The following is a 19,390-nucleotide window of genomic DNA, read 5'->3' on the forward strand; positions in this document are numbered from 1 at the left end:
TTTTTTACTTAAAACTGGTCGCCCTATTAACCAGTTGCTTAAGGCGTAACCAATTCCGTCCGCGGTATGCTTAGGGTAGCGGGTTCGATTCCCGCCGTCGCAACAAAATTAATTGAATTAATAGTTGGGATGGGATGGTGTAGTACATGGTATATGCATGAAGGAGGTTCACTCAGCCCCTGAATTTGAGGAGCTGATAAATGAAATTATCAGCGGAAAGGTGGTAATGGGCTCTATAACCTAAGTGTGTCCTTCGTGCACAGCCAATATAACCTAACCTAGTATAAACTCAAAAAAATTTCTTATTTCAATAATATTGGGTTTTTTTTTTCAAAATTATATTGATGTACAGGAAGTTTTGTATATTCATGAGAGGAGAATAAATTTTTCTGCTAGAAATGTCTGCTAGCTTAAACAATTTTCGAAAAGAAGAATTACATTATACGAAGGTGGATACGCTGAGGCAAAAACGAACACAATTTGCAATTTTTCATGCAAAAATATTATCATATCGTTAAAAATACCTTAATACGAACGTACACTTATCTCGGGTGTGTTCCGTAATATTCACCAGTATACTGCCCAGTGCTCATGACGTCAGAAATCGGCGCCATATTGTACTGGTAAAACGGGCATGACAGTGTACATGAGTTCACCGGGTGATTGTGAAAGACTGACTGAAAAAGACTTACTCAAATTTCGGAATACAATAAGAATATATATTCATACACGCACTGGCCAGTATATTTCGAAACGATTCATCAGCATGGCGTCGGTTTATGTCGTTATCGGTACTGGCCAGTATACTGGTGAATATTACGGAACACGCCCCATGTGTAATAAAGACTATCATATTTTTGCAATCTTTTTTTATAGGAATGGCCTAGAATTCAATAATAATCTCCCCTCCGCGTTTTCCCATAGATTAGCTACTGTACTCATTTTTAATTCATAAAAAAATTTATTAAAAACATCAACTGTATACTTTGTAAAAGTGTTTGTTTTTTTATGAGTGCATTTCTCACAGAAATGAAATAATTTTTTTGGTTACGCTTTAGTAATCACTCACTTGTACCAGCGTCCATCCGTCTGCGTCCACTGAGCTAAGTCACTTGTTTTCATTGTGTTTGATCTTTTTAGCATACTTAATTATATTTAAAATTACTTAGTTATTATACTTTTAGCCCAGGAAAAAACAAAGTTTTTCTGTTTAAAAAATTAGGTTTATGGCGATAGGGTACTTTCGGTAGTGAAAAATAAATTATGAAATTTCAAAAAGTTAAAATTTATGTAAAAATAAACTTAAATATTCTGATTTCGAGTCATAAAAGCAAATTTTTCTTTTATAATATTAAAATTAAAAATCGTAATTTTTAAACTGTATATCACGTGACATAAAACGCGGGCAAGCCCTGATGTGATGTCATATCGGTATGAACCATAGACCATCAGTTAGTTCAGTGTAGACAGCTGGGTATAATATATCCATAGATAATAAGTATTTATATTTATTATAATTAGTTGTCTATGAATATATCTGTCAAACTTGCCTGTGTTATTTCGTGTAATGATACCGATATTACGTCACCAAATTGGATGCGCGCGTTTCTTACAGTTTAAAAACGGATTAAAATTTAATTTAAGTTTTTGGCAAGAAAGCGTGTGTACTTTTCCAAAATAAATTTTTTGTGGCTTTTCATTAGCAAAATCAACATTTTGAAGTACTTTTTCAAATATAGTAGAATACCCTATTGTAGCTGCCATAAACTTGATAATTTACGAGATATATGAAGAAAAAAATTATTTTCGCGTCCATTGACCTTATAATTTTTTTAGTGCATTTCTTAAATCCAAATAAAGATAATCCCGGTGAAAAAATATCACTTGGATTTTATAAGCAGATCGGCGGTTTTTTTTCTTATTTTTCTAGGCTATTTAAAAAAAAAATTTAAATAACTTAATGCATTTTGTTTTTATTAATTGAACCTAAATATCATAAAAACATAATATCTATGTACGGAAACCGTATAAATAATTGGTAGTTATGAAACAATGTAGAGGTTGTGATTCATTGTGTTGAATGAGATTAAACACTGAAGAAAAAAAATTAAAATAATGAACACCTCATCCCGAAGTTGGCCGTTACATGTTGAAATAAAGTAAAAATACTTTCAAACAATTTCCTAATGTTTGGAACAATTACAGTTAAAATGTTTGTACTTACAATAGAATGGGATTTAATTTAAAATATGAATTCCTTGATACAAAATCATTGAAGTTAAAATTAAATAAACAAAATTATTATATTACTTTTATACAAACAATTTATGCGTTTGTGTCAACTTCAGCACTCAACCGCGTCCGGTAGTTGTATCACATTCATGGCTCCAATTGCCATATTTGATCTCGCGATGAGGTTGAGACAACCTCATATCGGTTGATATTAACAAATGTTTTTTCAGTGTACGTATTCACTCCCAGTGTAGCCATGCTAGGGAGAATCAGATCGACGCCAGTGCTTCTATTGGATAATTTGACAAAATTATAAATGTGAATTTTGTCATAAAAGTCAATATATGGGTATAAACAAATATTCTAAGAACTTTTTCTAATAGTTTTTTTTTCGATATCTCTAGCCATCTCTGACGCTAGGTAAAATCTTGAGAATCGGCCCTATTTGTATTAGAGTGAGTTTAAAGTTTAGATTTCGGTTAAGTATTTTAAAAAATGTGACCCATCACCCTGTATGACTGTACAAAATTTCAAATCGATATATATTTCTATAAATAACGAAAATATGAGGGTGTCTTCATCTTAAATGTGACACACTGTATATTTGAATAACTGTACAGGTGCTTTTATTAACTTTATGCTGCTTAAAAACTTCCACGCGCGTGTCAACGTCAAATGTGCCAACTTAGCCTTATCGATAATCTGCCTCTGGTTGCCGACTCACGTTATTTTATTCGCTGTCAACCTTTTTTGAAGACACACCCGCATTTGCATTCCAACACTCAATTTTATTCACAAACGTGATTTTCTCATAAGCTTTTCAGGAAAAACCAGAATAAATTTCTAAATAAAATGAATCATTTTCACATTTATAATACGTGTTTTTTCCTCATGACTGAAATAAACAAATGAATCATCATAACATAAATTTTCTTCTTTAATGATTCTGCATCTTTAAGGTAGTATGGGTAAAATATAAAAATAAACTTAGAACAATTAGTCTTTTATTATATTAAAGAAAAACATTTAAATAATGTTTTATTCAAGTTTGAGGATGCCTTATCGACTTTTTGAATGAAATATTGAAAATTAAAAATCGCAGTTTTTACATTGACTAAATGGGATCCCGTGCGTTATTCTTTATACAAGACCAAAATTCTCTCATATTTCCAAAAAACTGTGTTCACATAATAATGCACCAAAAAAAAGCTTTTTTTTGGTTTTAACGGTTAATCATAATTCACATTGTAATTTACGTATGTTTCATTATGAATATGATAACTTTAAAAATCATAAAATTATTAACAGATGACGCTAACTAAAATGTTGAGATTCGGCCCTATTTGTATTAGGGTGAGTTTCATTATGAGTATGATAACTTTAAAAATCATAAAATTATTAACAGATGTCGTTGACATCGGTTGACAAGTTTAATTAATATGCCACAAAAAATTGTTTTTATAAAATAGACAATCGGCTCCGAAAATTTTAAAGAACCATAACTCGGCGCTTTAAACCGCTGTAACGTTGCCAAATCTATTATTTTCATTATGATACAGAAGATTTCTAGAGTATAATATGTCGATAATATAAAAATTATAACTACAATAACTAATCAAATGAATGGTCAAAATAGTACTTATTGTTTTTGTAATAGAATTTTATGTATATTTGTTATAAAATTAGTTTAATTATTATGATAAATTATAGTAATGTGTGTATTAAATTTTGTACGCTATTTAAAATTTTGAAAAAAAAAGATTGTTTGTTAACGACCCATACTACCTGAAAATAAAATTAAAAATATGATAAAAAATAATATTATTTAATAAATTTGAAAATATGTGAAAATTATATTTTATGAAAATAAAATTTCAAAATATAATATAAAATTATATTACATAAAAGGATTTTATTAGAATGTGAAAATATATTTTAAAACTCAAAAATATGGAGAGATGCTGGGCCCTTGAATTAAGTAGATCGTTTTAGGCTGTCTATGCGTTCCTGAAATCCTGTCAATCAGGGAATGATCAAAAAAAAAATATCATAAAAAGTTCAGTCTTATTTAATAACTTCAAAAATCTGAATTAAACAGTCTTACTATTATTACATCAAAAATACTATTACAAATATAAATACTATTATTACAAATAGTTTATTATCACTACATACAAAAAAAAATCTATCTTTATCACAATAGAAAATTTATTATCATTTTGAAAATAAACTCTCGTACAATACTTTAAGCATAATTCTGCCAATAAATATATATAAGTCTATTATTTTTTTTAAAATACCTCTATGAACATCAAATGTCAAATCAATTGAAAAATATGCGTAGTATTTTGAAAATTGAAGTGATAAACCGTACTTCCACTGTTTTCAAGAAAAATAAATAAAATGTAGAAAATAATACATTCAAACAAAATGTCACCACAGTTAGTGATACTTTTTATGTTTAGAGGTATCAAAAATTAATTAACCTAAAAGGTTTGTACCACAGAACAGTGTATACTTTGGAAAAATATAAAAATATACAAAATATTAAATTACTGTGAATAAACCGTTAAATAATTCAAAATGGATTAACTGACACTCAAAAAATACTGCCATGAGGAGCATAGTGTCCATGTTTGGAAGGATCATGAAAGATTCTTCATAATACATTAAAACAATGGAAACAACAAATTTATCAACTCAAGTTCAAAACACAGGCAACTTAGAAAACCCTTTTTTTTTTTTTAAATTAATATTGATTTGCCCAAAGCAACAAAAACGACCCTAAATTAAAAAAAAACATCATCTACATATAATTGTATAATTATTAAATTATATTATAATTACTATTTTGTATTAAAAAGAAAATATTACCTTGTGTTACATTATTTGATTCAAAAAATACCTGATTTTTTCCTTTTAAATAGATTAAACCACATAGCGGACCGTCTCCCAAACTTTAGGCAAATAAAAATCCAAACAAAATTTAATACATCTCAAGTTTAATGATGAGCAGTTGACTCGACAAAATTTCCATGCAAAAGAGAATGGTTCTCTTCAAAAAATTTGCGATAACATCTCGCAAGAGAAGGTGAGAAGATAGTCTCATCCTTGTCTAACAAAATTTGTTTTTATATCCTTGTCTAACAAAATTGTTTTTATTTTTGTTTCGAAAACAGTCGCTTGGTTAAAAGAAAAAAATCAAGTACCCTTTATTAACAAAAAAAAATAATCTCACCCCAGGGGGCAAAAAAAAAATTAGCGAGATGCTAATTATTAATGAAACTAAATAGAAATTAAATTAGCTTAGTGAAATAAGGCAGTTAGAAAACTAGAAATATGAGAAATTACCCGTCAACGAATACAACCACTTCGATGATGACCTCATTTATAATATGGCCGAAGATTGTAGATTGACATTCCAAAAGTTGACTTATTGCTGTTAGTGGGTTTTAATCTAACCGATGTTGGAGATGTGAATTTCTGTATCTTATACGGTCCGTTGTATTTCGCTGTAAATTTGGCTGATTTATTTTTGTTGATGTTCGGCGCCAAATTTTTAACCATCACCAATTGTCCAATTCTGTACTTTGAAACTGATGGTCTGTTCAAAGTTCTGTTAAGACGTTGTTGATGGGCGAGTTTTAATGCATCGTTAATTTGCTGTTGCGACGGTTTAACAGAGCTTGTGACTAAATTTGTTAGCTCGTTGATGATAATAAATGGCGTTATTAATTTTCTTCCGAAATAAACTTCTGCTGGTGTAGTGTTTATAGTATTCTTAAATGAATTGTTGTAGTTAAATATTACAAAGTTGAGAAATTTCGACCAATTTTTGTGTTGAATCGAATACTCTTTAAGAATGCACCCCAGGTTGTACTTAATTTGCTTATTAAGACATTCGCTTTTGTTGGATGATGGCGTATAACTCGAACAATAGGACGCTCTGATTCCATTGTTGAATAGGAAGGTCTTCCATTTCACAGACGAAAACGCAGGACCGTTGTCAGATACCACCACCGTTGCGTATCCATTTTGTAGAAATATCTTCTGCATCATCGAAATAGCCGTATCCGTCGTCTGTTTCTTGCACGGATATGCAAAAGCGTATTTACTGTACCCATCTACAACAGAAAAAATATATTTGTAATTTTCGGGAGATTTAATAATAGGACCGATAAAGTCAACGTAAAGAGTATGAAAGGTAAATTCGGGAATGGAACTGCTCAATTGGACCTTATCATTACGTGTATAAGGTCTAATCGCCTGACAGACTTTACAGGTTCTGACATAATCCCTAACCTTTGCATACAAGTTTTTATAATAAAAGATTTTACTAATTTCACGGAACGTTTTAATAACCGAACAATGCGCTGCATATTTAGAGTCGTGAAAATATCTCAACACATAATTCAATAATGACTCGGGTAATAAAATTCGTTTTAGGTGATTCCTACCCACAAGTTTGAAAACTAATCCATCCTTGATGCAAAAATTAGGGACATTCATCTTAGCCTTAAGGTTGCGATAAATGATTTCACATTCAGGTGAATTTCGTTGTTCTTGTTTGATGGATAGAAAATCAAAATTCGTATTGTTTATAACGTTCAAAGAGTCCAATTGAACATCATTCCGAATTTGTTCACTAAGCAAATCTAAATCAGATGAATCCAGAGAAGAGGTTATCTTTTTAATTAGAATTGCATAACCTGGGTCCGCGCTATGCAATTCTTTAATTTTAACAAATTTATCATTTGATTCTTGCTCTAATTTATTCTCGCTATTCACTATTGTATCATTTGATTCGTATAGTCTAGAGAGGAAATCCGCCATTTTATTATGCTCTCCTTTGATATGTTCCGGAGTGAAATCATATCGGGATATTTTAAGAATCCACCTGGACAGCTTATTGAATTTATTTGGTGTATTAAATATCCAAAGAAGAGAACGACAATCAGTTTGGAGAATGAAGTGGCGATCTGTTAAAAAATCTTTAAATTTATCTAAAGCGGTTATAACTGCTAACATTTCCAACTCGTGACTATTATACCTTAATTCTGCAGAATTCAATTTTCTAGAGCAGTACATAATTGGATGTAAACCATCCTCATATTTCTGAAGTAAAACTGCCCCCAGTCCAGTCGATGAACCGTCAGTTTGTAACACAAAAGTTCTTTCAAAATCCGGATGTTTTAAAACTGGAGCATTAGTTAGAGCTTTTTTTAGTGTTGAAATAGCTTCCAGATGCACATTCGTAATTTTGAATTTGATGTTCTTTTTCTTTAAATCATTCAGTGGTGCTACAATCTGACTGAACATAGGAATATATCTGGCATAAAACGCAGCCGCTCCTACGAGCCTCATAACTTCTTTAACGTTTTTAGGTATAGGCATTTCATTAATAGCCTGAACTTTTAAAGGGTCAATAAAACGACCTTCAGCGGATATAACGCTACCTAGTAAACGTACTCTAGACATGCAGAAACGAGCTTTGTCTAAATTAATTGTGATACCGAGTGTTTTAATTTTAGTGAATAACAAATTTAAATGATTTAGATGAGATTCGACGTCCGAAGAATGAACAATCAAGTCATCATAATATATTAAAAGAAAATTATGCCGAAATTCGGCTAAACTAGAGTTCAAAAATCTTGATAAGGCCTGGCTTGAGACAGATAAACCGAAAGGGCAGCGATTATAATGCCAAGTACCGTATTGCGTGACGATTGCAGTAACATGTTTCGTGTCCTCTGACAATTTAATTTGGTGAAACGCGCTTTTCATGTCCAAAAGCGTGAAAACCTTCGAATTACCTAAACTGGCAAAGATATGGTTAATATTAGCTGAACTCATTGGATCAAATTCAATATGTTTGTTAAGGAATCTGTAATCTGCGACTAAACGATAAGAGTCATCTTTTTTTTTAACAAAAAATACAGGTGAGCTATAATTTGAATTTGAAACAGAAAGAATTCCTTGTTTCACTAGCTGCTGTATATGTTGATCCAAAAGTTTAGCTTTATCAGGTGCTAAATAATATGGTGCTTTACAAACCGGAATGTTATCTTTCAACTTAATTTTATATTCATAATCCTTAGCAAGGCCAGGGATTTCTGAAAAAATACATTTATATTTTTTTATTAAAGAATCTAACATTTTAGTTTGTTTGGCACTCATATTAATTTTGGCTTCACAAATCGTGTTAATAATTCGATTATTACTGTTAAAACCAGCAAAGGGAATTTCGATATTAGGCTCAAAATAAAATTTAATAACTGATTTGAAAAAATCGAGAATAATATTACAATGTTTTAGCGATGTAACACCCAAAATCGCGTCAAAGGGGAGACTGTCGATAATGTAAAAGTTTTGGTTCCAAGAGAATTTGTCAATTTTAAAGTGTAGATTGACCAAATAGGAACATTTTAAAAAATTATTACCAGGTAATGAAATTGTTTTATTAGTTGATTTAGTGATTATATTTTTATCAATAAGTTGTAATTTTTTTAGGGTTGCGGTTTTAATCGCGTTAATAGAAGCCCCTGAATCAAACAGTGTTAAAATGGGATAACCTAGAATAAAAATAGTTTGTAAAGGTAAAGAAGATGAATTTAAATTTAAATTAAATAAATAAAATTTAGGGTCTATTATTAGTTTTTTGGTTTTGAAATATTTGGTGATCCATTATCTTTGTTGATCCGTTTAAAACAATGCCTAAAATCGTGATTAGTGCCTTTGCAATATGTACAAAAGTATTTGTTTGTAGAATTAGTTTTTTGTTGAGTTGAAGCATTTGCAATTTGAATTGGTGGCAACATTCTAGATTGAATTTCTTCCATTTTTGTGATCAGCCTTGACAAATCATTATAAGTTTCGGGTATTTGATTTAAACCCATAATTGTCAAGATAGCCGTATTGGCATGAGCAAAAATAATTTCAATTATCTGTGCTTCAGATAATTCTTTTAGTAGTATTTTACTGAATTTTATAATGGATGCAGCAAAAGTGGAGAACTTTTCTGTATCAGGTTGAGTTCGCCGTACCAGTTTATCAACCAATAGTTGCCTCGTCAAAGGTGGGATATAAATTTCGAGTAAGTTGTTTTTAATTGCTTCCCAGTCTAATGAACGAGCTATGCAAGATGCCCAGAAAGCTTGTGCATTTAACGCACATCTATTTATTAATGATTTTAAGAGCATTTCTAACGGTAAAAAATTAATGTCGATTAAATGTTGTGTATCAACTATGAATTCCACAACTTTTTCTGGAATCGATATATCTAGAATAGTAACTTTATTAATGAACGAGTCAATACTCGGCTTAGCAAAAAAATTAGTTTGATGACTAGCTTGGTCTGGTCTTAAAGGTAAAGCATTGTTTGATAAACTGATCGTTAAATTGGATAAAGTTTGAGTTAATAGACTTATCTGTGAATTTTGTTGAAGAATTTGGTCTTGCATCACTGTCATTTGGTTTGCCGAAGTATTCAGTATGTGCGATGTAGCCGCCACTTGAGTCGAAATTGCTGCTATGTTGATTGCTGACGCAGCACTTGGTGTTGTGAACAAGTCATCCCGTGTTGGTGAAGGACCTGGTTGATTACCACCTTGACCACCTGGTAAAGGTTGCGGAGTGCCAGCAGTATCAGCACCTCTTCTTGTCGTTGGCATGGTGTTTTAATAAAATGTAAAGACAGATAGAAATATTTGACCAAATATGTAAAAAAAAATATATATATTAAATCTGTAAATAAATATTATTAATAAATAAAAGATATAATAGAGTTTGATTTAATTCCCAATTGACAAGATAACTTTAATGAAAGGAAATTACATGAAGCCTTTTTACTTGCTACCATGTGAAAATAAAATTAAAAATATGATAAAAAATAATATTATTTAATAAATTTGAAAATATGTGAAAATTATATTTTATGAAAATAAAATTTCAAAATATAATATAAAATTATATTACATAAAAGGATTTTATTAGAATGTGAAAATATATTTTAAAACTCAAAAATATGGAGAGATGCTGGGCCCTTGAATTAAGTAGATCGTTTTAGGCTGTCTATGCGTTCCTGAAATCCTGTCAATCAGGGAATGATCAAAAAAAAAATATCATAAAAAGTTCAGTCTTATTTAATAACTTCAAAAATCTGAATTAAACAGTCTTACTATTATTACATCAAAAATACTATTACAAATATAAATACTATTATTACAAATAGTTTATTATCACTACATACAAAAAAAAATCTATCTTTATCACAATAGAAAATTTATTATCATTTTGAAAATAAACTCTCGTACAATACTTTAAGCATAATTCTGCCAATAAATATATATAAGTCTATTATTTTTTTTAAAATACCTCTATGAACATCAAATGTCAAATCAATTGAAAAATATGCGTAGTATTTTGAAAATTGAAGTGATAAACCGTACTTCCACTGTTTTCAAGAAAAATAAATAAAATGTAGAAAATAATACATTCAAACAAAATGTCACCACAGTTAGTGATACTTTTTATGTTTAGAGGTATCAAAAATTAATTAACCTAAAAGGTTTGTACCACAGAACAGTGTATACTTTGGAAAAATATAAAAATATACAAAATATTAAATTACTGTGAATAAACCGTTAAATAATTCAAAATGGATTAACTGACACTCAAAAAATACTGCCATGAGGAGCATAGTGTCCATGTTTGGAAGGATCATGAAAGATTCTTCATAATACATTAAAACAATGGAAACAACAAATTTATCAACTCAAGTTCAAAACACAGGCAACTTAGAAAACCCTTTTTTTTTTTTTAAATTAATATTGATTTGCCCAAAGCAACAAAAACGACCCTAAATTAAAAAAAAACATCATCTACATATAATTGTATAATTATTAAATTATATTATAATTACTATTTTGTATTAAAAAGAAAATATTACCTTGTGTTACATTATTTGATTCAAAAAATACCTGATTTTTTCCTTTTAAATAGATTAAACCACATAGCGGACCGTCTCCCAAACTTTAGGCAAATAAAAATCCAAACAAAATTTAATACATCTCAAGTTTAATGATGAGCAGTTGACTCGACAAAATTTCCATGCAAAAGAGAATGGTTCTCTTCAAAAAATTTGCGATAACATCTCGCAAGAGAAGGTGAGAAGATAGTCTCATCCTTGTCTAACAAAATTTGTTTTTATATCCTTGTCTAACAAAATTGTTTTTATTTTTGTTTCGAAAACAGTCGCTTGGTTAAAAGAAAAAAATCAAGTACCCTTTATTAACAAAAAAAAATAATCTCATACCTTAAAACGAACGGAACAAAAGAAATAATTGAATGTTATGTAAGTTGACATGAGTCAAATTTTTTAGACGCCACAAATTCAATATTTCACGTGTAAGTAATAACGGTTCATGAAATGGGCACACATTGACACATTTCTATTTTATCTGGCTTTCATTTGAATTTGATGAGTCAAAAAAAAAAGTAAAAGTAAAAGAAATACCTCACACGTCTTAGTTTGAATACTTCTGATTCATTTCTAATTGAATTTTTATAATCAATAATGAGTCATTTCTTTTGATTTATTTTAAACTAATCGATTTTGACATTCTATTAATAATTTATTGTGATAATTAAGGACAAACCTAAAGAATTTTTCCATAACAAACCTTTTTATTATGAGGAATTATTTATTTATTTTCAAGGTAATTAAGTTCATTATCTTGGAAATTATAGACATGATAATTTTAATTCTATAATATATCGATAAAAAATTGACTGAGTTAATTGTTGAAATACTCCGTATAGAAAGTGTTGAATGTCAGTGCTTGCATTATTATACCAAGGTATACTAATTTTACTCCCAAGTTTGTAACGCTTAAAAATATTGATGCTACGAAAAAAATTTTGGTATAGGTGTTCATAGAATCACCTAATTAGTCCATTTCCGTCTGTCTATCTGTCTGCCATCACGATAACTCAAAAACGAAAAGAGATATCAAGCTGACAATTTTATAGTGTGTTTAGAACGTAAAAAGTGAGGTCGAGTTCGTAAATGAGCAACATAGGTTAACTGGGTCTTGGGTCCGTAGGAGCCATCTTGTAAACCGTTAGAGATAGAACAAAACTTTAAATGTAAAAAATGTTCTTTATAAAAAAAATAAACGAAATGTTACAAACTTGGGACTAAAATTAGTATACCTTGATATATCCCTATATATTATAAATGTGAAAGTAAGGGGTTTTTTTTTTGTTATGCTTTCACGCAAAAACTACCGAATGGAATTGGATGAAACTGTACAACAATAGCTCATACATCAGAATAACACATGCTCTATAATTTATAAAGATATATTTAAAAAAATTTTTATTTAGTTTGACATTTTACTACTCCATAGTTTGACATTTTACTACTCCATCTATGATCATCATTTTGAATCATAAATTAAAGATTTCTGTAAAAATTTAAAATAGCAAATGTAAAAAAATCATGGTCATCTATGCTGATACTTAATGAATTATTTTACATTTAAAAGATTGAAAACTGTGCAGATATTTTATTATAATCATTTCTATGAGTCACTCTTTTATGATTATTTGTAAAAGCTAAATCGGTTAGTAGCCGAACTTGTTAAGGCGTCTTAACTTGCTTATACTATTGACGGAGATGTTGCGGGTTCGAATCCAGGCAGCGGCAGTATGAACAAAAAAAGTTAATGTGGCGGTAAGTTGATCACAATGTCGTGAGTTGTATAAGAACAAAGTGGCAGACTCCACCCACATCATAAAATTGATCAAACTGTCGTCGATTAGATAAGAACGAAGTGACCGACTCCACCCGCATCATAAAATTAATTGAATATTGTAGTTTAAGAAATAAATAAAGATTAAAAATGATGATGTGGGTGGCCTCTGTTATAGACATGGTCTGAGAAAAGGAGGTTAAACCCCATGATTATTATTTGTAAAAGCTTGAAGCTCTCTGATACATCCTTGATATTTTAAATTGAGCGCCTCTAGCTTTTACAAATATTCATGTAATTATTTTCTACTTTTTAGTACAATAAAAGTTCGACGTTTAAAAAATTATTTTTTATTGGAATTTTTTTTTAGTATCATGTGTAATAAACATATGGGCTTACAAGAAAAGAAGGGAATTGTAGTCGAAATCACAGACATAAGCACTTCAGACTGCATCAATCATCACTTAGTTAAATCTGAATAAAGAACTATAATAAAAACAGCAACAAGTTAGAAGGGTGTACACACTAGACAGGGGTCGAGAGGGTGAATATTGTTGAATGCATATTTTAAAATTAATGAATATGCCAACATTATTCAAATAACAACAGGTGTTTAAAGTTTTTTTAAAAACTGATACACAATGAAGGGGTTGTTGGTTGTTATATTTTGGTATAAACATTCATCGTACATTTCATTACACATGATTTACCCTTTTATAATATTTTATAAATAATTACATCGAGTGAATTCTACTATCAACAAGTGAAAACAAACAATTGATTGAGTTAATTGTTGAAATACCATGTATAGACAGTGTTGATTACTCTATCACATTACACATACATACATGACACACATTCATAACTGATATTCCCATATAATACATACTATAAAATTTACGCCTAATTGGCTTCCTCACGGGTAAACAATGATGTTTACGAAAAAATGTTTCTTTATTGTTTATTTTTTTATTAAACATTTTTTACTCTTTAATTAATTACTTAACTTTTTTCTGTCTCTAATGGTTTACAAGATGGATTCTACGGACCCAAGACTCCATTGACCTATGTGCTCATTTACGAACTCGGCCTCACTTTTTACGCCCTGAGCAAAAACTTGATATCTTTTTTCGTTTTTGAGTTATCGTGATGACAGGCGACACACAGACAACCAGAAATGGACTTATTAGGCGATTTTATGAACAAATATACCAAAATTTTGTTGGCAACATTAATATTTTTATGCATTACAAATTTGGAATTAAACTTAGTATACCTTGATATATTTCATATACATGGTATAATTACACCGGGTGAATTCTACTACCAAAAATGTAAAAATCGCATGCATTGTTTTCGTGCTATTGTCTTTTTAAGGATGTTTAATTTAAAAGCTCAAAAGGAACCCGCACACAATTCATTCATTTTTGATTCGAGTAAAATTTTTTGAAAACTATGGATTAAGGTAGTTTTGATCATGCAAATCAAAAGTTCTTATGGATTCAACTCTCAAAAACCCTTCCCTTCCAAGCTACGGCCTTTCAAAGGTTATGCTTATATGAGATATTGATTTTTTGTTTCGGTTTAAATTTTTTGATAAGTATGGATTAAGGTAATTTTAATCAGGCTGATCAAAAGTTATTATGGATTCAACCCTCAAAACCCTTCCCTTCCGAGCTACAGCCCTTCAATCAGCTTGATCGAAACTACCTTAATCCATAGTTTTCAAAAAATTTTAACCGAAATCAAAAAATAAATTATGTATTATATGCGGGGTCCTTTCTTTATAGATAGACTTTTACTCAAAGAATATGTGGTTAAAATTTCAGCTTATATATCTTTGCAAATTTTTTAAGAAAAAAATCATTGAAAATCGATATCAAATGCATTGCTCTTATGGAGAAATCTCAAAAAACGACATATTTGAGTATCCCTGCTTGTATTATTTTAATATATAAGATAAAATAATGCCTGGCCAATTTGGAAGTATGACATATTGTTAGAATAGTCGAGGGATCTCTAAGATTTAAAAGTGTTCCACAGAATGGTTCCCCCGATTGCAATGAAAATTTTATTTATATACAGATTAATTAATACATTTTTTTAATTCGTTTTTTGGCAAGGCAGTTATGGTTTTAACCGACTTCAAAAAAGAGAAGGTACTCAATTCGGATGTATTTTTTTAATGTTTGTCCTCAAAACTTTCGACTGGGTGAATCGATTTTGATGATTCTTTTTTATTTCAAAGCTGGTGCTTCTCATTTGATCCCATTTCAATTTGGTCCAGTTTTGACAATGGCATTCATAAGAAAACCATATTTGTCTTAGATTTGCATTAAGTATATGTGCGACAAAGTAACGAATAACTCAATATCACACCAAGCGATTTCGATGATTCTTTTTTTTTAGTGACAAATTAGTTTTAGTACTTCAGATTCACTATAAATCACAAAATAAAAAAACAATTATTGTTATTTTTGTAGTCGGTGTCAGCCAAGTTAATGTAGCAAACTTTTCTGTCATAGTTGTTTCCTTGACTGATACCGACTCCAAAAATTACAGTAATTGTAAAATTCGTTTTTTACTTTTTGGTGCATATTAATTTGTTTTGGAATAGTTTGTTTTTTGAAGTCGATTTTGTTTTTGTTAAAAGTTTTTTTATTTAATTTTTTTAACTGTATATTTTTATTAAAAAGTTATTGTCTTTTATTAATTACACAATTTTCTTTAATAACTGTTGTTAATCACGAACATGTGCGTTTTACAATATTTTGTCAACTTACAATTTGGTTGACTGATTGCGAAAGACTTTTCACACGAATAACTAGAGTTTTTTAGCGTGCCTCATGCCACAATGCATTTATATTATTTAAATTATTGTATGCACATGAATTTGCTAACAGTTCTAAACTTATTTTACCTTCATTCATAACAAACAAGATCCAATTACAGTAAAACCTCGAAAGTTAATATTTGTATTTCAAATTTTTTAAGGTTTTCATTAAATTTTAACGTATTGAGATTCTATTTTAATTAATTTATGCCACAATTTAAATCCTTGGATCATCTTGTTTTCTTGAATAAATGACAAATAATTAATAATTTTTTTTTTTTTTTGTTCCAGGTGACATGAGTAGTAGGTTTACTTCTCCTGTATCCCTATCAAATGACTCTGGATTGGTAAGTAAAATATAATTTATTAAATTTAAAAAAATTCAAATCATCTTGTATTGTTGAACAGTTTGGAACATTTAAGTACACTCTATACACCTGCCTGAAAATTTTTAGGGCATTCGAGATTATTCTTAAACAGTCGGGAGCCTTTAAAAACTTCCTAAAACCTTTCGAAATATTCCTGCAGATTCGGGAACTTCATGAAAAATTTTAAAACGTCAAGGATTGCCAACTTCAAAATTTTTGTAATCCGGAGTCCTCGCTTTAATATTTAAGATAGTACGAGCACCAAGGCAAATTTACACTTGTGGCTGAGATTATTTGTATCTTATTTTCAACTTTGATGATGAATTTTGTTATAATTTCATGAATGTAGACGAAAAATACGAATAAAATTTTTCGATATCTGCCTTGGTTTTCGAAATAATGAAAGCCAAATAATTAAACTAAATTTCCAATTTTTGATATTTTGAAAATTACTCCAGATATCGAACAATTTTAGTTTTACTTTTCATCTTATATTGCCAAGTTATAACATAATTCACCATCAAAATTGAAAATATATATTTTTTTAAATTTGTGTCCCCACTACCGTGCTCATACATCCTTAATAAATCGTTTTTTTTAAATTTCCAACGACTAGTTTTGGATAAATCTAAGAAAACATCATTTATCTACCGTTTTCTCATATAGTGTAGGCGCTGAGTAAGTTTAGTATGCAATTACAGGTCCTACCGAACAGGGAGTGTATTTTGACCCGCTGAATCCGAATTTTCAACTTGCTCAGAGATGGTAGAAATTTTTTATAAACAAATTAATTGTTTTTACGGTCATAGCTTCTAAACTTAAGAAAATTTTAGCAAACAACTTAGTCTCATTTTGTTCTACATGAAAAAACACATATTTCTTTTTTTTATTCGTTTTGATACGACCAATAGAACTGGAGACATGGTTAAAATTGTAAACAAAAATGATATTACTTAAGGTCGGCGCACAGCACTTGGTTTGAAACGTCCGTAGATTGGCCAATAAATAATATTTTTGTAGTTTTAGTTATTCATTTTAAAGTTTTGAGTATATATTTTAATGTTATGCACATAAAAATACGTTTTATGCAGTAGGTTTATCATTTTTACGGCCCGCTATTAGTTTATAAGTCGTAAGCGAGCGCTTAACGTAAGAAAACGCCCAATTGACAATAATAAAAGTTATTTATTTTGAAAAGAACAAAATTTATATTTTTCAATCCGGAGAATCCATACCTTTATTCGGAGATTGGAGACACATTTCGAAAGCAGAGACTCCGGTCTAAAAACCGGAGCGATGGCAATTCTAGAAACGTCAATATTACTCACTAACAACACTCAAAACATTTTCGACTCCATTTATAGGAAATCAAACACCCACAGAAAAATCCCTGTCTTTTTATACCATGCATATATGAAATATACATAGTATATTAAGTTTAGTCCCAAGTTTGTAACGCTTAAAAATAATGATGCTAGGAAAAAAATTTTGTCAAAGGTGTTCATAAAATCACCTAATTAGTCCATTTCCGGTTGTCCGTCCGTCCGTCCGTCTGTGGACGCGATAACTCAAAAACGAAAAAAGGTATCGAGCTGAAATTTTTACAGCGTACTCAGGACGTAAAAAGTCAAGTTCGTAAATGAGCATCATAGGTCAATTGGGTCTTGGGACATAGGACCCATCTTGTAAACCGTTAGAGATAGAACAAAAGTTCAAATGTAAAAAAAAAATGTTCCTTATCAAAAATTAAACAACTTTTGTTTGAAACATTTTTTCGTAAACATCACTGTTTACCCGTGAGGGCGCCAATTAGGCGGAAATTTTATAATATGTACTATACTTGATTATCAGTTATGTATGTGTCACATGTTTGTATGTGTTACGTGATAAAGAAATCATCACTAACTATGCATGGTATTTCAACAATTAACTCAGTCAATTGTTTCTTTTCACTTGTTTAATTCATAGTTCCTGATCAAAAAAATAATTAGATTAATCAGAATTTTTGTATCAATCATTATTAAACTTTTTTTTGTTTTGCTTTTTAGAATACGCTGGATAGAGTTGTGGCAAGTGAAGAAAATCATAAACCAAGTTTTGTAAATTGTTCCAAATACAATCCACAATTTGCCGAAGAACAAGGACGAAATAAATTTGTTATGAATGTGCGTGCATACGATATTGATCCAATCGATAAAGGTGGTCGTGTTACATACGAGCTCGTCAATGCATTCACCGAAATTATATTTTTTCGAATCGATAATATAACGGGTGATATTTACACAGTGCATAATATCGATCGAGATTGGCCATCACGTAAAGAAGTTTTCTATATTATTGTGCAAGCAACGGATAATGGTGTACCACCTTTATCGGATGTATGCACGATTAAATTGACGATTACGGATATTAACGATAACGAACCATGGTTTGATAAACAGGTGAATATGGAATTATATTTTTATTATAATAGGCGAATTTCGATGAAAAAATCGATAAAAACACTTTTTGTGGATAAATAGTGTAACTAAAGGTAACCGTCTTAGGAGCTCGTATTTAACTGTATAGTTTGGTGGCTAAGAACCTCTCTGGCCGTACCCAGAAAAAAATTGGACCACCTGCCCAGGGTGGTATGCCTTAGTGTTACTGGAGCCATGCCATCAACACCTACCGCTGCTCTGGGTGCCCTTTTAGGCATCCCACCAATTCAACTAATGATTGAACACAGGTCATGAGAGTATAATGATTAGGTTGGAAACTGTGACCTAACTTGTGGAAATGGTATATCAGCATCTTCTCAGACAGTCAGATCGCTCTTCGGCCCCTTGAAGCATCAAGATTCTAATTAAAGATAGTTTATGAATGCTTCGAGGAGCTGAATCACCTGGCACTGAACAACACAGTCAGGCTAATCTGGGTTTCGGTTCACTCTGGCGTTAAAGGGAATGAAGCAGCAGATTTGCTGAGCCTGTCATTTCCATCGCAAAATGCTCTGTAATTTACCGAATCAAAGAATGGCTACGACAAGTCCATCTTGATTACTAAGACTTTGAGCAGGGCATGCGACAGGCCAAACTGTGTATAACCACAGCTAGGCCATTCGACTGTGCTCGTCTGAAACTTACTAGAGATCAGTTGAGAAGGGTGGTGAGACTCTTGACAGGACACATTGTCGATTGAATTATCACCTTCATAACAGGGGA

The 19,390-nt window shown here is 30.4% G+C and overlaps 2 protein-coding genes across 2 annotated transcripts in view; one reads left to right on the forward strand and one right to left on the reverse strand.

Annotated features, from left to right (window-relative positions):
- Nucleotides 1–19,390, forward strand: part of LOC123302195 (DE-cadherin) — a 45,544-nt gene that overhangs the window by 16,875 nt on the left and 9,279 nt on the right. The window contains exons 2-3 of the mRNA XM_044885031.1: nt 16,111–16,166; nt 18,236–18,628. Of these exons, the coding sequence (XP_044740966.1) occupies nt 16,116–16,166; nt 18,236–18,628 (444 nt within the window). The 5' untranslated portion in view covers nt 16,111–16,115. The remainder of the gene's footprint in view (nt 1–16,110; nt 16,167–18,235; nt 18,629–19,390) is intronic.
- LOC123302224 (uncharacterized protein K02A2.6-like) lies at nt 5,481–9,949 on the reverse strand. The gene is made up of 2 exons (XM_044885067.1): nt 9,656–9,949; nt 5,481–6,356 (listed from the first exon to the last, which is right to left on the reverse strand). The coding sequence occupies exons 1-2, from the start codon at nt 9,900–9,902 to the stop codon at nt 5,617–5,619; spliced, it is 987 nt and encodes a 328-aa protein (XP_044741002.1). The 5' UTR covers nt 9,903–9,949; the 3' UTR covers nt 5,481–5,616.

Source organism: Chrysoperla carnea, chromosome X (genome assembly GCF_905475395.1).
Source record: "Chrysoperla carnea chromosome X, inChrCarn1.1, whole genome shotgun sequence".
In the NCBI taxonomy this organism is placed as follows: Eukaryota; Metazoa; Arthropoda; class Insecta; order Neuroptera; family Chrysopidae; genus Chrysoperla; species Chrysoperla carnea.